The sequence below is a fragment of the Plectropomus leopardus genome, chromosome 11, assembly GCF_026936395.1.
Source record: "Plectropomus leopardus strain MGB_pleo_1.0 chromosome 11, ASM2693639v1, whole genome shotgun sequence".
NCBI classification, from domain to species: domain Eukaryota; kingdom Metazoa; phylum Chordata; class Actinopteri; order Perciformes; family Serranidae; genus Plectropomus; species Plectropomus leopardus.
The window spans coordinates 28,146,161-28,163,651 of NC_142186.1; the positions used below are offsets into that span (position 1 = coordinate 28,146,161).

The 17,491-nt window shown below is 40.7% G+C and overlaps 1 protein-coding gene across 2 annotated transcripts; it reads right to left on the minus strand.

Annotated features, from left to right (window-relative positions):
- Positions 1-777: 777 nt before the first annotated feature.
- LOC121945531 (zinc finger protein 687a) lies at positions 778-16,053 on the minus strand. 2 transcript variants are annotated; one of them, XM_088084518.1, is made up of 11 exons: positions 15,846-16,053; positions 11,792-13,729; positions 10,287-10,542; positions 9,985-10,151; positions 9,691-9,875; positions 8,909-9,085; positions 8,661-8,823; positions 8,319-8,558; positions 6,062-6,174; positions 4,406-4,508; positions 778-4,321 (listed from the first exon to the last, which is right to left on the minus strand). In XM_088084518.1, the coding sequence occupies exons 2-11, from the start codon at positions 13,706-13,708 to the stop codon at positions 3,695-3,697; spliced, it is 3,948 nt and encodes a 1,315-aa protein (XP_087940644.1). In that variant the 5' UTR covers positions 13,709-13,729; positions 15,846-16,053; the 3' UTR covers positions 778-3,694. The 2 variants fall into 2 exon arrangements, with proteins under 2 accessions (XP_087940644.1, XP_042345687.2); XM_042489753.2 differs by having other exon boundaries at positions 9,985-10,172; positions 15,846-16,051.
- Between the last annotated feature and the right edge of the window lie 1,438 nt (positions 16,054-17,491).

Genomic DNA, 17,491 nt, shown 5'->3' on the forward strand with positions numbered 1-17,491 from the left:
GTTTTCTTTTGTGTGTGAGCTTTTTTGTAAGAGCTTTTTGTTTGTGTGTGTGTGTAAGCGTTTTAGTGTGTGTGTGTGTGTGTGTGTGTGAGAGAGCTCTTTTGTCTATGTGAGAGGTTTTTTTGTGTTTCATTTTGATGAAATTTTTAACATACAATAGCACGAAGTTTTGATCAAATTCTTGACGATGCATATTATGTTTTGGTTTTTTTTCATACAATAGCATGATGTTTTCATGACAACACTGTATATTATGACGTTTTGGTGAATTTTTTGATGACATACTTTAGTGTGACTTTTTTAGGAAAGTCTTTGTTTGAAACATAATACTGTGAGTGGCCCATGGGAAATAAGTTAATTCTTGAGCCCAAGTGGATTTTTGTGTCAAATTTGAGGAAACTCCCAAAAGGTATTTTCATATATTGCATTCAGAAAAATAATTGTGATGTAAGGTCACCATGACCTTGACCTTTTACTACCAAATCTAATCAGTTCATCTATGTGCCCAGCTGAACATTTGTGCCAAATTTGAGGAAATTCTCTCTAGGTGTTCTTGAGATATAACATTCATAAAAATGAGATGGACAACGTTGACCTATGACCACCAAAATCGAAGCAGTTCATTTTTGAGTCCAAATTAACATTTGTGCCTAATTCGGAAAAAAACGTTTTTGGCAATTGCGTTAACAAGAATGAAACAGATAGACGGACAAACCTCCAGCCTCTGCTATCACTTGTACTGAGGCATAAAATGTTTAGGGATCACAAAACAATATGCCAGTTTTTATTAACCTCTTTTTTAATAAACATTTGGTTATAAATCGTCTTATCAATGCAAAGTTCAATAGAACAATGTGTGTTAAAGTAGTAGATAATCTCCTGAGAAAGTGAACACAAGCGCACAAAGGTCACTTATGACTACTACACATTAAAAGGGATAGGTTGTTTTTTTTTTTTAAAAAAAACTCAGTGATGCAGACGCATGGGTATTAGCTCAGTCTATGGCTACTACACAACAAGAACAACGAGGTGTTGCTAATAAAACTCAAATCAAAACACGTTACTTTAAATATCTGAAGCACCCATGACAGATTACGATTTCTCTACCAAGCTTTCGGTTGTTTCTCCTGTCAGACCACTTTATATCACATTATGATTTTGTTTAACAGTTTTTAACTGTCAGTTTCCTCCTGTTTTGTTGCGGATGCCAAGTTGTCACCTGTCTATCAATAACACAATTTACAGAGCCACGCTGGCACATCTGATTATATTCTTTTAGTTTTGACAACTGACTCGCCAAAGACTGGGGAAAAAATGGAAATACAACGTTCACCTTATCATCTAATGAAAGCATAAATAATAGACTTAATTACATACATACTGATCTTCTGTTTACAATAATGTCATTTTACAAACTATAGACAAACGCATCCCATAAACAAAAAGCTAAAAAAGTTAATTAACTTCCGTCTCTTGCTCACAGAGAAGGAATAAATCAGTTAATGTGATGTAAATAAAGTACATCCCACCTAAAAAATGTAGCAGGTAAATTTCAATTTTTACGCCATTAACTACAAATTGTGTACATTTTAGATTATTGCTGACAAGTTTCAAAAAGCATCATTTTTACATTTTTAGATCGTGATTTTTTCTTGAAATAATACCAACTCTGAATGTGCATTTAGAGAGTTATGGTTCCCTGTAATTGTTCCTCCTGTCCATACCGGCAGTTGAGATACTTTTCTAACATGATGAGGCACACATTTCACACTTACCAAGTTATAGCAGTGAGCAGAGTTAGACAAAATAAATGGTTATATTCCAACGTCGCAGCTGATAGGTCACCTATTTTAAGTAAAATCAGGTGGGAAAAGATCTGATTTTTTTTTTTTTTTTTTTTTTAGTTTTTGAAATTGCATGCAATAATCAAGTTTAATTTAATAGTAACTGAGTTAAAATATTCTAAACTGCTGCTGTGATTATCTCAAAATATTTAAAACAATAAATAAAAGACCTAAGAGAAATACAGCTGGGGCCACAGACATAAATGATGTGTTCGCACAAAGACTGAATATGAACTGGGAGACAATGTTTTTAGGTTGTTTGCCAATTTCACTGATTGTGTTTGTGTTGTTTTGTGTTTTTGGAGCCTACATGGCCGTCTGTAAAATGTCAATCAAAAATACATTTATTAAGTTAATTTTAAATTGTTTATGAGTGATGAATTTCATCACTTTTTATTTATATTCATCTCCCGGTTAGTGATCATTTAATTGATGATTGAATAATAAGCAGAAGCCCCAAGAGCCAGCAAAGGCTTCATTTCGCGGTGCTTCATCGAGGGGGAGGAGGGAGATGTGAGCACTGGTCAGATGGAGGGAAGTCTACCATAGTTGATCTACACATAATACCCACGTTGTTTTGATACAAAACCGATTGAAAAATGGCGAAGTATCCTTTTAAAGTCCGGGTAAAGTGATAATGAAAATGTGGTCTGAGTTTGTCACATCACAGAAAGATGTGTTATTAAACACCTGACCAAATTTGAATGACCGAAAAAAACACCAAGTATGTAAAAGAAGGTCTCAAAATCATGAAAAAATGCTCAGTATTCTCTGATCTGAAATGCTGGGGGCGTGTCCGGAGGCCACGCCCAATCATGGGACTATGCTAATGATGTTTCTCGTTTTTATACTGCTACATTGTCAGGGGCGGAGCTATGCTGAGTATAGCTCCATTGCATCATCGAACTATGGTTTTAGGCCCGCCCAAAAAATCTTAAAACGGAAAAATGGTGAAAAAACAGTAAACCGTCTAACTCCACAATTCAGTACTACACAGTAAAGGGTCTGTGTAGCATGTTTCAACAATCAGTTTCCAATATTTAGAACGTGTTTTGAAACAAATTCACTTTACCCGGAGTTTAAGTTACGTTTTCAATGTGCCTGACCTTCTACTCCCATATCTGTGCCTAGATTACACTCTGCGCTTCCAGAGTGTGATGCAATAAAAAACCCACCGGTATGTATATTTCAACAGCACTTCTAATGAGTTGTCCACTTCCAAAAATAGAAAATTCATTTGTGGCAGCAGATGTTATAATCATGGCGGGCCGCCACAAATGGGAAACCCTACGTGCTCGTACGTCCAGCACCACAATGATCAAGATTTTATAAAACACATTCAGGTGCACGCAGGATTTTATTAAAGTGTATGGATATTTCTGCCTTTGTGCGTACACACATTTATACTTCAGTCTACAAAGCTTTATGCATCGGGCCCCTGGGCTGTCATTCAAGCGCGTCTCCTCAGTAGAATGAAAACATTGAAATTAAAAGACACATTCTACCACTGTCTATCAACATTCAATGAAATCTGCATCATAATCACAGTAGAAACACAGTTCTTTACAGGCACATTATTTTGTGAACGTGGTCACACAACCTGTTCACTGAGCAGGAAGTCGCTGGTTAGTAACGTTCCAGATCATAAATCCTGAGTGTCCCGAGTAAAAGGTTAATCTTATCACCAGTGAGAATCACGTTTGATAGCTTTACAATCTATTCACGAAAACTCTGCTGTGTGGGTTCTTTGGTTAAATTAGTGCATAGGTGTGATCACCTCGGTGATAAATAAGGCACATGTAAATATTCTGTCACCTACCGACACTTCTCTTTATGGTGTACTTGGCGTCTCAGGGAGTTTTTCCGGCGTTCCTTGCATTGATAAAAGCCATACCATGAGTTCTGAAGTGCGTCGTCAGGTCAGTTGCCTTTTCAAATTGTTTGCCGCACACCCTGCAGGCCAGCGTGCCGTCCTCATCCTTCCCCTGAGCTGAGGAGGACTGAGAGGGCGATGCTGGCGCAGATCCGCCCAGAGAGTTCTTATCATCGTGGTTCCTCCCGTTACCCGGAGAAGGTGCTGGGTGCGCGCCAAGGGATTGCTGGTTGTCACTGGATGCATCTCTGACTTTGTGGATGATGAAGCGATGGCGTGACAGAGAGGAGATGGATGTGAAGCAGGCACCACACTGTAGACACTGCTGGCCGCCACCGCCGCCCTCCGTCCCTCCTCGTCGGTGCTGGCTGATATGCTCCAAGAACAAGCCCTGGTCCTCTGTGGTGAAGCCGCAGGGGGCGCAGCGAAACCCAGACTCTGGGAGGGAGTACGGAGCAGAAGCAGAGAAGGAGGAGGACCGCAACTTCTTCACTGGACTTGCTCCATCTGTGGACTCTTCGTCCTGCTCCGTCACCACAGCTCCTCTCCGTCTTCTGCAAGCCCCCAAACTGCCGTCCTGCTCTGAGGAACTGTCTCTGCCTTCCTGTGACCGGAGGAAATAAAGACAACTGCCATTAACAACATCAAGCTTCCTGTGTAAGTTCGTGAAAGAAGAAGAACAGCTTACCGTCAGTGAGTCCTGGCTCGTTGGGTCCTTGCTGTGTCTCAGCTGAATATGTTTCTCCAGCATCTCTCTGCTGCTGAACGTCTTTTTTACCTCACTACAAAACCTAAACACACACACACACACAAATGTACTCTCTTATGATTAAATGACTGAAGTGAAGGTTTAAGTCAGCATTGTGCAGTAAAATCACTTATTCCAGGAATCACAGTTACACCTGGAGTTTTACCAAACAATTCTTCGAGAGTTTAAGGCTTTCCTCTCCTTTTAAAAAATATGAAATCTACAGGCAGGTTCCCATTAATGCTCAAATGCCACAAACTGAAATAGCAAATATAAATTAAAGCTGCAAGCAGCGATGAAAGGGCCCTCGCACCCCCACATATGTTGGGGTATTGGTGAACCTCAGCTAAAGCAGCCATTCATTTCTGTGAAAGTCGGATAATCTACGCAGAGAGTTTGGACCCCGGAGTGAAAAATTTCACATGATGTAGTACTTCCAGCACCCCCTAGATGGCACTAGATGGTGGGCACATAAATTCCATGTCATCTTGGTGTACATCATTTGAAGACCAAACCATGAAAATTTCATGTAAATGAATTAATAAATTAACATTTTAACAAAAAATCATTTGGAATGTTGAGTTTGAACCTTATCCGGGGCAGGAAAGTTTTACAAGCCACTTCTGAGAGAAGAGTCTAAAGTGCAACTTAAAACACAGTTGAAATGTCTGAAGGTTTAGCTCAGTTGAAGGATTTGCCTGCAGACTATGAGATCATTAGTTGACCTCATATAAGACAGGGGAACTCAGTGGTCCAAAGCAAAGAGCTACATTCAAGGTAAAACAGGTGAAGTGTCAGATGTATTTGACCGGTCTGTTAAAACACTTCATCATAAACCATGAGAATGCAAGTGTAAGTTCAAAAAAATGTCGAAACCATGCAAAACGTCAGGACGTTTAGCTCAGTGGGTAAATCAGGCCGTTAGTGTGCCTGAGGTTGCTGATTCAAGTCTTATCTGGGACAGGTTACTTTTGACTTTTATGGCATAAATCAAATAATGATATATCTGTCCGCTCTGCTGATATAAGTCATCGTAACGTACCTTGCAACTAACACTTGTCTCCTGAATTGTGTAGGAGTTCGTTAAAGTATTTAAAAAACATTTTTTTTCCTGTGGCCACTAGGTAGAGCTATTATGACTGGTGAATATTGTCATACAGATGTGTTCAGGACGGGACCCTTATCAAACGTGTGAAGCTTCAGGCAGATCAGAAAATGTACGCCAATCTCCTGTTGTATGGCGAGACATCAAAATTGTACGCCACGCCAGAGGAAAACCATAGAAGTTTTGCGCAGACATGATGCTATGAATATGCGGTTGTCGGTAGGAACCGGCTCCCTCGGGCATGATGCAGAAGCCGCTACATGAGGTGTTACTGCATTGCATAACTCTTCAAAGGTTGAGCGGATCAACCACAAGTTTTGAATCCACAGTTCCTCTGAGAAATCATGGACTGTCACCTCCCAGAAATCCCTTATACGTGGCCGCTAGGCATAACTTCACATAAAATTTGGAAGGACCTGAGTTTCCAACAGAAATTCTCTTTATACTGGATGTTATGATCACGATAAAGGTTCAGGATGCGGGATACTCACTGGCAGCGAAAGCAGCGGTTAACGACTTTGTGTTTGTCTCTGATGTGACGTCTCATACTGGAGGTGGTGGTGAAGGAGCTCTCACATTTGTTACAAGGAAACTTCTTCAACTTCTAAACAACAAAAACAAAAACATTCATCGACATATGTTTAATTACAGCTGTATCTTATAACTCAATATTCGGTCTAAAAACAGCCTACTACCACGAAATATTCATATATTGTTTAGTGATTGAGAGGGGGGTTGTAACTTAAGGGGAAAATTTAATTTCAAAAGTAAAGTTTTTGTAAATCAATCTGTGATGTAAAACTATGAAGCAGTTTTGATGTGGAGCCAAAACAATTTAGAAACATAAACCAGCCTAAAATAATGTATAAAAACATGATTTTCAAAAAGGTACAGGAATGAAGAGGGAGTTTGAAATCACCAGTGTTTACAGGGGTTACTTTTTTAATTTGGCTAATTTTTGTCCCCTAGTTTATGTTCCTCTTCTTTATGTATATAATAATGTAATATTGTAGATATTTGATATTGGGTATATGAGTGTATGCATTTATGTTTTATTAGAGTATAGCAGGGATCAGCAAGTAAGTTTGGCCTCGGGACAGTTTTTTTCTAAGCAATTAGTGGGCGGGCTAAAACATAAGCAAAGGTTCATTTAGGAAATTGATTGATAAAAAAAAAACTTTGAACAGACCGAACAGGACATACATGTGTGGGAGAGAATGGATGAAAATAACTCGAGGACATGGATAGGCCCATTATGAAATGAAATCATGAATTTCATATATAGAACTGAGACATGAAATGCTCTTAATGAGCTTGGTTTTATTTATTTTATTATACTGTGAATAATTAACATGTAGCAGCCTATTTTTAATTTTGAAAATGACTGATGTCCTTTTTCTTTTTTTACACACAAAACAACACCACTTGGACTGACCATGTAGCGGAGCCTAAATTATTCTAATTATCATCTGATACACTTTCACTCTCAGAATTATGTCTTGGTATCAGTGACCCCACTCCTCAAGTACAACGTAGCATTTTTTTAATTGTTTGCGTGCTGGAGGTAAGATATTGCGTTGTGTGCAGAGTAAAGTTAGCTAAACATTTAACCTGCTAGCTAGCAAGAGGAAATGTCACGACCAAAAAGTCTAAATAGTAAAGTTGAAGTGTAGTATGTGTTCATCCTACTTGTTTTCATGAATGCAAAGCCGCTCATGTGTCTTATCTGCAGTGAAGCTGTCGCTACGAGCAAAGAATATAATATTAGACGGCAAGTGGATGGATGGTGTCATTGCCTCTGTGAAACAGGTGCCCCTTTCTGCGAGGTCCGCTACTCGCCACGCTGTCGAATGCTGTGCACGGAGTTATTATCAATGGTCTCAGTCAGGCCGATTACTTTTCCTCAGCTAGTGCATAACTCAGGGTAATCTACGTAGTTTGTATTTTTACAGTAATGGCCTCTTCGTTAGATAGCTGCATCACTGTGTCATTTACGTCAGATTCGGCTTTTTTTCCGCTGCTTTTGGAGTCAGTCTTTTTCAAAGAATTAAACTAAATTACCTTTGTTCCTGTTCACATATGTGTGGTGCCGTGACCCATAGTCACATAGGTAAAATAAAGTTGATTGATTGATTGGTTGATTTACTGAACTGCTGCTATTTTTTTCATACACACATCGCATGTCGGTATTTCAGCACCAGGCGCAGTCTGCCGTGTCCGTCTCTGTCATTCACTCTCACACTCAACATGGATAAAAGTATAATCAGCACTCTTCAGACGGGGGTAGATTCTCTATTTGGACATTTCAGGCTATTGGTGGGATTGTCTGTCCAATATTGTAAAAAAAAAAAAAACAATAACATTATCAAAATAATCTGGCGGGCCAGATATTATTGCTGAAGGGCCAATGTTGGCCCACGGGCCGGACATTGCAGACCACTTTAGTATAGGTTTAAATCGATATAGAAGTTGGTTAGTTATCAATCATGGAGAGGAGATGGGTTTAAATAAAGTTTGTACACCAAGTCATCACGTTTTTGATCATTTCTTTGGCTTTATGTTTTTCATTCTGTAAATATTATTTTTTTCTGTCGGTCCGCTTGTTTCTATGATCATTTCTCTCTTGTTTGCTTTTTTTACATGTTCAAAAGACTTTTTCAAATCAAAATTAAATTAAAAAAAATCAATCAAAACAAATGTAAGCCAAATTATAAAACTTAGACACCGCGGGGAGGTGGATTTTCATACCTTGTTATGTTGTTCAGCCATATGGGTAATGTAGTCTTCCCGGTCTGTGTAACGAGCGTGGCAAGGCGCACACTTCCACCCTGAGGGGGTCTTCACCCTTTCTGTCTTCACTTTCTCTTCTTTGTCTTCATCCATCCATTCGTCTCCATCTGAGCTCTCCAACTTCACTGAAGACCGTGATCGAGAGGACGCAGCTGGAGGTGAGGGCAGCCCTTGTTTTATGCTGGGAGTCTTATGGGACTGAGGAACAGGGTGGAAAAACAGTGACATTAAAAGGCTGATTTTTTTTCACCCCTTAACACTGACTAAACTTTATAGGAAACTTAATAAGCATGCATGTACCTTGAAATGGTCCAGAAGGGAATTCCTCTGAGAAAACAACTTGGTGCACTCAGGGCATTTAAACACATGCACCTTCTGGTTGGTTAAATGAGTGTCGAAGTGGACGTACAGCAGGGTCTTGTTAGTAAAAACTGTGTCACACATGACACATTTATAGATCGACCTGTTAAAGGATAAAAATAAAGCGTTTGATAATCGAAAGGAAAGCATTTATTTTCATGAGAAAATCTGCGTGTCTTCCTGCATACATGGTCTGTCCTTCAGTGAGCGTCGGATGTTGGGCACTGATGTGGTTCTGTATGCTGGGAGCGGATTTGAAAGCCATGGGACAGCTGGGGCATTTGTGAAACATGTCACAATGAGCCTGTTGAATGTGAGACTTTACTGAGTTGAGCCCTCCAAACACCACCAGACAACTGGAACATCTGCATGGAGACAAAGAATAGTTAAATGGCAGAGAAAAGAGGGAAACGTGGCTGTATAAATAGAATTTATGTGGGTAAAACAATGACATCACCAAGCGGCAACCTCCGTGGCTGAAAAAATGAAGCCAACGTGAGGTGAAAAAACCTGCAGTTCCTCAAATGGCCACTTGAGGCTGGCTCCAAAACAGTCAGTCCCCATAGAGCCACATGTTAAAATGTCCAACTTAACAGCAAAAATAAACATGTTCACAGACGAGGAGGTATTTGCAGATTTTTGTAAGTAAAAGAGAGTTTTAGGCCCAGCAGAATGAACGGTTTAGTCTCACTTTAAACGCGCCTGAGGTCTTGCTGCGCGTTAAATAACCCAGCTGTGTTTTAATACCACTCTTAAGTAACAGTCCACTGCCACAGTCTTGGCTATTTATGGGAAAGACTGTGTCTAAATGTGTTCACTTCTCGCTCAAAAAATCCAAGACAGCGACGGCCAAAAGCCAGACTCAAAAGTTTCAAAACGAGATTCCGTAAACCAATGGGTGAAGCCGCAGTGGCTACATTCGTTTATACTATGGAGTCTGCTGTACTATTCTAGTCTAAAGATACCACACCTGTATCCAATGCGCCGGGCAAAGTGTAAACAGGTCTCGTCAAGGTGTGCTTGAAATAGCGGCTGCTTGGTCGTGCCCCCACATTCTGGGCAGACGTGTGGCGGGCAGCCTTGGTGGATGCGTTGATGAGCTGCTGCACTGCAGCTGTTTGGCAGGAGCATGGGCGGAGAGCAGTCAGTGCATGACTGGAGAATAACAGAAGAAAAAAGGAGTTACGTTAGAGTTCACTTCCATATTGCTGGAAAACAAAGGAAATGTCTTGCTTTATTTTTTCCTTGCACTCAAAAGACTCACAAAAGTTTGGGCTAGTTTGATTTCTTGGAAATGTTCGGCCACCTCTTCTTTGCTGCTGAACTGAGCCTGACACACAGGGCATTTATTACTGACGTACTGCGCTGCCTCGGCTCTCTTCTTGGATACTGCTTGATGCTGCTGGGGTGTTGGGTTTGGGGTGACTTGGCCTAAAAAGGATGATGACAGTGCTGAAGAGGATGACAAAAGCGATGGAGGAGACAATTAGGAATACGAGGAGAAGCATAATCACACAAAGAAAAAAAAACAACAAAACAAAAACCAACAGAGCAATGTTCACCAACCAGTTGCAGTGGGTTCCTGCTGGGCGATCATCTGCTCCATAGGCACAGGTTTCATGACCAGATGTGAACACTGCATGATCAGGCCCCTCTCCTTGTGCTCTCTGGCATGTAAAAGCAGGCTGCACTTGTTGTAGAAGGCTAACCGCTTGGCACAGTGATTACAGGTCACCTCAATCCTCAGCGAGCGCCGAGCGTAGTGCCGCACTAAGCTCTGCTCCAGAGCAAAGGCATCGCCGCACTCCAAACAGCGGTAACCCTGCAGGGGATCAAACACTCAATAAAGACTTTTAAAACAATGCTGTGAGCTTGTCATGAAGTATGTGTGCATGTGATTTCTTTTGTGGCTTTAATATATATGATGAGTTGAGCATGAGAGGATGAGAGGGAGGGATATTTAAATGTATAGACGTGGTTACATTTTTTCAGCCTCAGAGTCCTTCACTGTCTGCATGCAGGCATGTGAGGAGGCTTAAGAGCGTCTGAAGGTTAAGATACTGCAAGATCTCAACCTTGTAGATGATTAGACTCCAATGTCAGACAGCTGTAATGACGTGTGAAATGTACTGCATCAGGCTGAAGGATTCTTCTGTTACTATTAGTTTTTGGTATGTCTTTGTCCATGTACGTGTAAGTGCTGTACCCAGAGCTTCTCATGAAAGCATGAAAGGGGGGAGAGGGGGGGTGACATGCAACAAAGGGCTGCAGGCACCTGCTCTACCAGGTGAGCTACTGGGCACCCCATAGTGTAGTGTGTTGACATAGTACAGTGCATTGAAAAAGATCATAGTACAGTATGTCAAAAAATGTTAAAAAAGCCACTGTTTCAAGTATTTTGAATAAAATCATAGTACAGTATGTCAAAAAAACTTAGTAGTATATCGAAACTAAAAAATGCTGACCCTAGGAGAACATGCAAACTCCACACAGGGTAGGAACTCTTGAGAGATTGCCAAAAAAATGCTCTGTGAGGTCACAGTAACCTTGACCTTTGACCACCAAATATTAAACACTTCATTCTATATTTTTTTTTAGGGATGCATAAAATTGGATTTTTTGCCAATATTCGATATGTTGATATATAACAACTCATTTGGCCGGTAACTGATACCGATACCGAAAGCCCATGTTTCTGGCAGAAGGAGGAACACGCCTGCTTTTAAAAATTACGAAGGGCTTGGACATCAACAGGTTTTTTGGATACGCGCAAATATCGCAACACTGTGCTTTTCAAGAATGAGATTCGAGGAAGGAAAAAGCGAGGCTGAGCACGCATGGTCCAACGAGTCCACCACCAGAAAGATTAAGCAAAATGAAAAGCGGTCCAGCTGTTCTACCTTTCCATATTTTGACGTAATAAACAACTTTAGGGCACATAATCAAAGTATGCACTGCTGCATGTAAACAGGAGTATTTGGTGGAATATTCTTTCGAATATTCTCTTTTTTGGACTAAGAACAAAAAAATGGACTATTTTGTGCATGTAATCACACTCAGCGGCAGCTTACCTGTGCAGGCAGAGGAAGGCCCCACTCAGCAGGAAGAGGTGAGCTCAGATCCGGTTTATAACTGGGCAGCAGGTTCTTGTTGTTGAGGATCTTGTTGAAAGCTTCTACCAGGTTGGTCTGAGTCTTGGATATGATTGCCCCAGTGCTGTTAACGATGGACGCTGGTCTGCTGCCACTTTGAGGCGTAAGCGCAGGTGAAGGAGCAGGAAGTGTCACCCCACTATTCACAGTTTTCTGACCCAGGCCGCGAGGGTTGACCACACCAGGACTGACTCTGGCAGAGGAGATAGAAATGGAGGGCAGGGCTGCAGTTTTGGTGATGCTAACAGCTGTCAGGGAAACTTTAGGCTTGGTGTCCACTGTGGTTTGGTCTTTGAGCGTGCCGGCACGCTCCAGCGTCGCAGCACAGGCGTTCTGGAGCGTCGTCACTGCAGGCTGTGCGAACTCCCTCTTGGATCTCGTGTTAGGGCATTCTGGTGAAGATTTTGAACTACTCACACCCTTAGTAGTAGTTTTTCCACTTCTTTTAGGTGCAACACCAGACACAGTTCTTGTGATGCTGCCTGTAGGCATTTTGATTTTAACTTTGAGTTGGCGCAACGGAGATGAAACCGTCTCCGCAGCAGTAGCAGACGCAGAATCCTCCGTGCTGGCACCGCAGCTCTCGTCGTCTGAATTTTCCCCGTCTGCAGCCACTTGTTCACTCAGCTCCTTAGCGTCACCTGGCCTGTCTTCATCTTTGGGTTCCATGAGCTCCTCTTTGTGACAGACGTCCTTGTGGTTTGCTGCTGTTAGGGCCAAATCAGGGCTGCTGCTTCTCTTGGGGACCACAAGACCTGTCTCACTGGGCGGTGGGCTCTCAGGCGAGTCCCTCTCATCAATCACATGCTCTGGGTATTTCTCTTGCTGAACCGATGCAGGGCCCACGCTGAGAGATGGGAGGCAGTTCTGGGGGCTCTGTGGTTGAGGAGCTAGTGCAGGAGGTGTGGTAGGCTGCCCCTCCTCCTCAGGCTGGGGTTCAGGGTTTGTGGGTGCCAGAGAAGGCATAGGAGGATGAGAAACAAGTGCTGATTCAGGAGACCCAAGCAGCTCAGCCCGTAGTTTTGCTCTGTGTTTAAATTTAGGAGGGGAGGACATTTCCGATTCTGGGCTCTCCTGGATCACCAGGGGACTCCCTAAGTCTGGCTCTGAGTCATCTTCATCTGAATGCATACTGTGCTTAATTCCAGCCTTAATACTCCCGTTTTGTGATGGACTACTAAGGCAAGTTTCCTCCTTCTTAGGGGAGTGAGGGCTGGCAGAGTGCGGGGAAGGAGGAGCTGAGTTTGGTCCAGCACTAGTTGAAGACTGGCAGTAGAGGAGGGGCTTCAAACTGTTCATGACATCAGTCGTGTGCTGGACCGATCCAACCTCAGCTCCTTTATCGCTCTCACTCTCATTACTGCTTAGTGTGGAGCTCAGTGGTGAACGAGAGGGCCACAGCTCTGTGTTGGACTGCCTCTCATCTCTGGGGACAGGTCCCTCAAAACCATTGGCAGTCTGAGGCTCCACAGGGACATCAGCAGACACTGTGGGACCAAGCTGTGAGGTGACATCTCCCACCTTGACCTCAACCTGAGAGTTAACGCCACTGCTTGAGGGATTGTCTGTTTCATCCCTAGAAAACTTTTCCTCCTCATCACAAGACTCAGACCGCACAGAGTTCTTCACGATAACACTGACCACAGGAGGGTCACTTTGTGAGGCAGGAGGGCCGAGAAAACGCGATGGAGAGGCACGCTCTCCCTCATCTGCATTAGTCCCCACCTCATCCTGTTCCTCCTCTGGACTTGATTGAATAGCCTCCTTGGCATCGATATCGGGAATGTCAAACGCTGCAAGCAAATCATCAAAGTCTGGGGTCTTCATGTCCCCCATTGCAGGCACAAGGCTCCAAACCTATAACCAAACCAATGCAGAGAGTCAGATCACAGCATGCAAGTTAATGTCATCACAATATGTTGACACTATGGATGTCCCAATCAGAGCGCAAGGGTTGATATCAGGCCCGATCAATGCCCTTTTTAATTGATTGGGATCAGTTATTCTGAGCATGCACCCCGCCTTATTCTTTGTTTACATCTGCCGTCACACAGGTGTCGAACACACTTTTTTATTTTTGATTCTGTTTTTTTTACTTAAGTAAATAATTGATAGAATCATCATTTTAATTATTTTGAATTTTAAGGCTTTTGTTTAGGAGTTGTTCTCCATACAAAAAGAGTATTCAGTACAGTGACACTCAACTAGCGGCCATTTGGCCCCCAACAGGGTTCTGGGCTGCAACCCCAATCATTTTCTTATTCACAAAAAAATAAGGTCATTCATAGAGGTCCTGAAGCCCCTAATGTCCTAAAATCCTAAAAGTCAAAAAATCTTTTAAATGTCCTAAAATCTTAGAAATGTCCTAAAATCCAAGAAGTGTCCTATAATCAGAGAAACATCCTGAAATCTCAGATATCCTTATATCCTAGAAACATCCTAAAACCCCAGAAATTGAGACAATCCTTGAAACCTCCGAAAGTCCTGGAAACATCCTAAAATTCTATAAATGTCCTTAAATCCTAGAAACATCCTGAAATCATAGAAATGACGTCAAATCTGAGAAACGCCCCAAAACCTAAAAATGTTTCTATATCATAGAAATGTCCTAAAATCTGAGAAACATCCAAAAATCTAAGAAACATCCTAAATTGTCCTCCAAATGTCCTTAAGTCCTAGAAACGTCTAAAAAATCTAGAAACATCCTAAAATCCTACAAATGTCCTTAAGTCCTAGAAACGTCTAAAAAACTTAAAACATCCTAATATCCCAGAAATGTCCTAACATCCGAGAAACCTCTTAATGCCCTACAAATGTCCTGAAATCCAAGATACTTCGTAAAGTCCTATAAATGCCCGAATATCCAAAAATCCTAAAATCTTACACAGCAAAAACTGCCGATCTAACCAAGTGTAATAATCTTATATTTAGATTAAAAAATGTAGTTAGTCTTGTTTTAAGTATAAATGGATTATCTAGTGCTGACTAGGAAAGATCATTTGACTTAATTCAACTAAATATCACTTGCCTGGTCTTGTTAAGCATCTTTGTCTTTTTCTGAGTTATTTTTAACTAGATACAGGAGACAAGTCTGGAAACATCCACTTCAGGTCTATAGAAACCTTATTTTAAGCACTAGTATGTCCAACTAGGCTTAAATAAATTGCTTGAAATTAGTGTTTTTGATCTTATTTCAAGATTTTATGGGCTATAATGAGAGTCACACAGTTTTACTGGTTTTAAGACATCTTAACAAGCAAAATTTGCTTACTGCACTGGCAGCCAAATTTGCTTCTTTTAAGTGCAAGTATGCTTAAATCTAGGGCGTTTGGCCTTAAATTTGACAGGCCATTTTTGCAGTGTAAGAAATCCTACAGACGTCCTAAAACCACGAAAACATGTTTGTGGCTGCTGCGACTGGCCCTTGGCCTCCTGTCATTTTGCAAAAGTGGCCTCCATGCAAAGTATCCCTGATATCGTATCTTGACTAAAACTTGTGCCAGGACAGTCCCGTGACCCACAGAGTTTGGTGCATTTTATCAAAACACAGCGATTTTCAGGGATTTTGGTGCTGAGTCACAGAAACCAAAAATGTGACACATAAAGGTTCGACATTATTTGATTATTATAAAAACAACTTTTGTGTTGTAACTAAGCTCTCGGCTTTCCCTGATGACAAACAAACAGGTTTAAAGAAACCACAAAGTCACAGTTTCGCATGTCAAACTTAGCTAAACATTCGTGTTGCAACAAGTGGCTCCTTCGGCTAACAGCTAGCTAAACTTTAGCATTAGCAGCTAGCGCGCCGTGCTAACGTCAACCGGACAACTTTCCTCCTGCAGTCACAAACAACAGCTGGATAAATACTTGTAACACTCAGTTTATGTGGTTAAAATATGCTAAGTTTCACGCGTGTTGTGTTCGCTCTGGTTGAAGTTGACGTTAGCTCGCGGTTGTGTAGGTTGTGAATTACCTGCTAGTTAGCGAAGTTGGTTCCTGACTTTCCTCGCGGGCGCACAAGTTACTCGTCACCAAATCCTGCGACAGTGACCAGTGTTTACCTAAAGTTACAAACACATCATATCCACAGTCATTCAGACGTGTTTTCATTATAAACACTATCTCGGAAAATACTTTTCTGATACGAACTGTGCAAGCTTTGCAATCCGTGATTAACGTCACTTGTTGCGGCATAAATTTGTTAATTTATATGAATTTAAAGGAAAACTCCTCTGAAAAGGGACTGTTCGTTACTTGTGAGAGGAGGCGGTGGTGCAAAAAGGGGAGGCGTGTCAAGTAATTTTTAAGCCCCAGGGAGGTACATGATTTTTTAAAAAAATTAGTATTATTTGTTTGGGTGAGGGGCGTACAACTTGAAATAGCTGTATTTATTTTACACCTGATTTTTTTTTCTTAAATCACCAAAATTAGATCATTAACGCTTTGAAACCTGAATCTCAGTCAGTTTTCTTGTGCTGCATGCAGAGACCTTTGACAAATATTTAAACTTTTAAACCCAGAGCTAAATTGTTTGATGAGAAAAAAAAGCAAAGAGCAACTTGGCAAGAAGTGTACATTTATAATTATAATAGTTGCATATTTGTAATTGCGTTGCAGAATTATTTTTTATTATTATTATTAATTATTTTAAGCATTTTTCAGGTTATTTTCTTGTTTGTTTTATTGTACTGTTTTTGTTTATTTTATCTGGGGAGTTGTCAATGCTAATTTTAAGGTCATTTTCTTGTAACTTTTTACTAATTCCTTACTAATTTCTGAGTAATTTCTTATTAAATTGCTCATTGGCTTCTTCCTATATGTTTCAAAATTTCACATTCAAGCCAAGTTGTCCAGGTTTCAAAGGGTTCATCATAGTAGCCAGAAACTGTAAAAACAGAAATTATCATTGGATTTTTAACTTTACAACAGAAAAGGAAAAATATTTGTACCTTTGGGGAGGGTAAAAAAAAAAAAAAGGTCACACCCCTGCCAGCACCTTCCTCTGATACATGAAGACAGTCCGTAAAACAGGAATTTTGATTTCACATTACAGAAACACAAATGCTGATAATTCTTTAGGGCGTATTGTGCAATAAATGTACCTACATAACTCACTTGCATGTTTGTCAACTGTGTTCAACCCTTTAAACCCTGAGCAAATTGACTTGATTTCTGTCCAAAACACTGGAAAATTACCTGAAATTTAGGGGGGGGGGGTTATTAAAAAAACAAAATAAATACATTTTAAAAAGGCCATCAGGTAACAAAACAAAAAACAAACAAATAAAAAAGGAGATGTAAAATTGTTGATACGTTTTCCCTTTAGTTACTCTTATTAACCTCTAATATTTTCTCCTTTTTTTAAAAGTTATTTTCAGATCATTTTATGTTTTTTTTTTTAAACAATATGTGGCAAATATGCTACCAAGTTGCTCATTGCCCTTTTAGCCATGTTTTCAAAAAATCAGATTAGTTTGCTCAGGTTTCTAAGGTTTAAATGCATGTAAAAGGAGTTTCTATGCAGAACAAGAACACTGATATCGTTTCAGTTTCTAAAGGGTTAAACTGCTATTTCTCATTCTCATAATGAGAAAAATAACACTTTGAAAATATACTTTC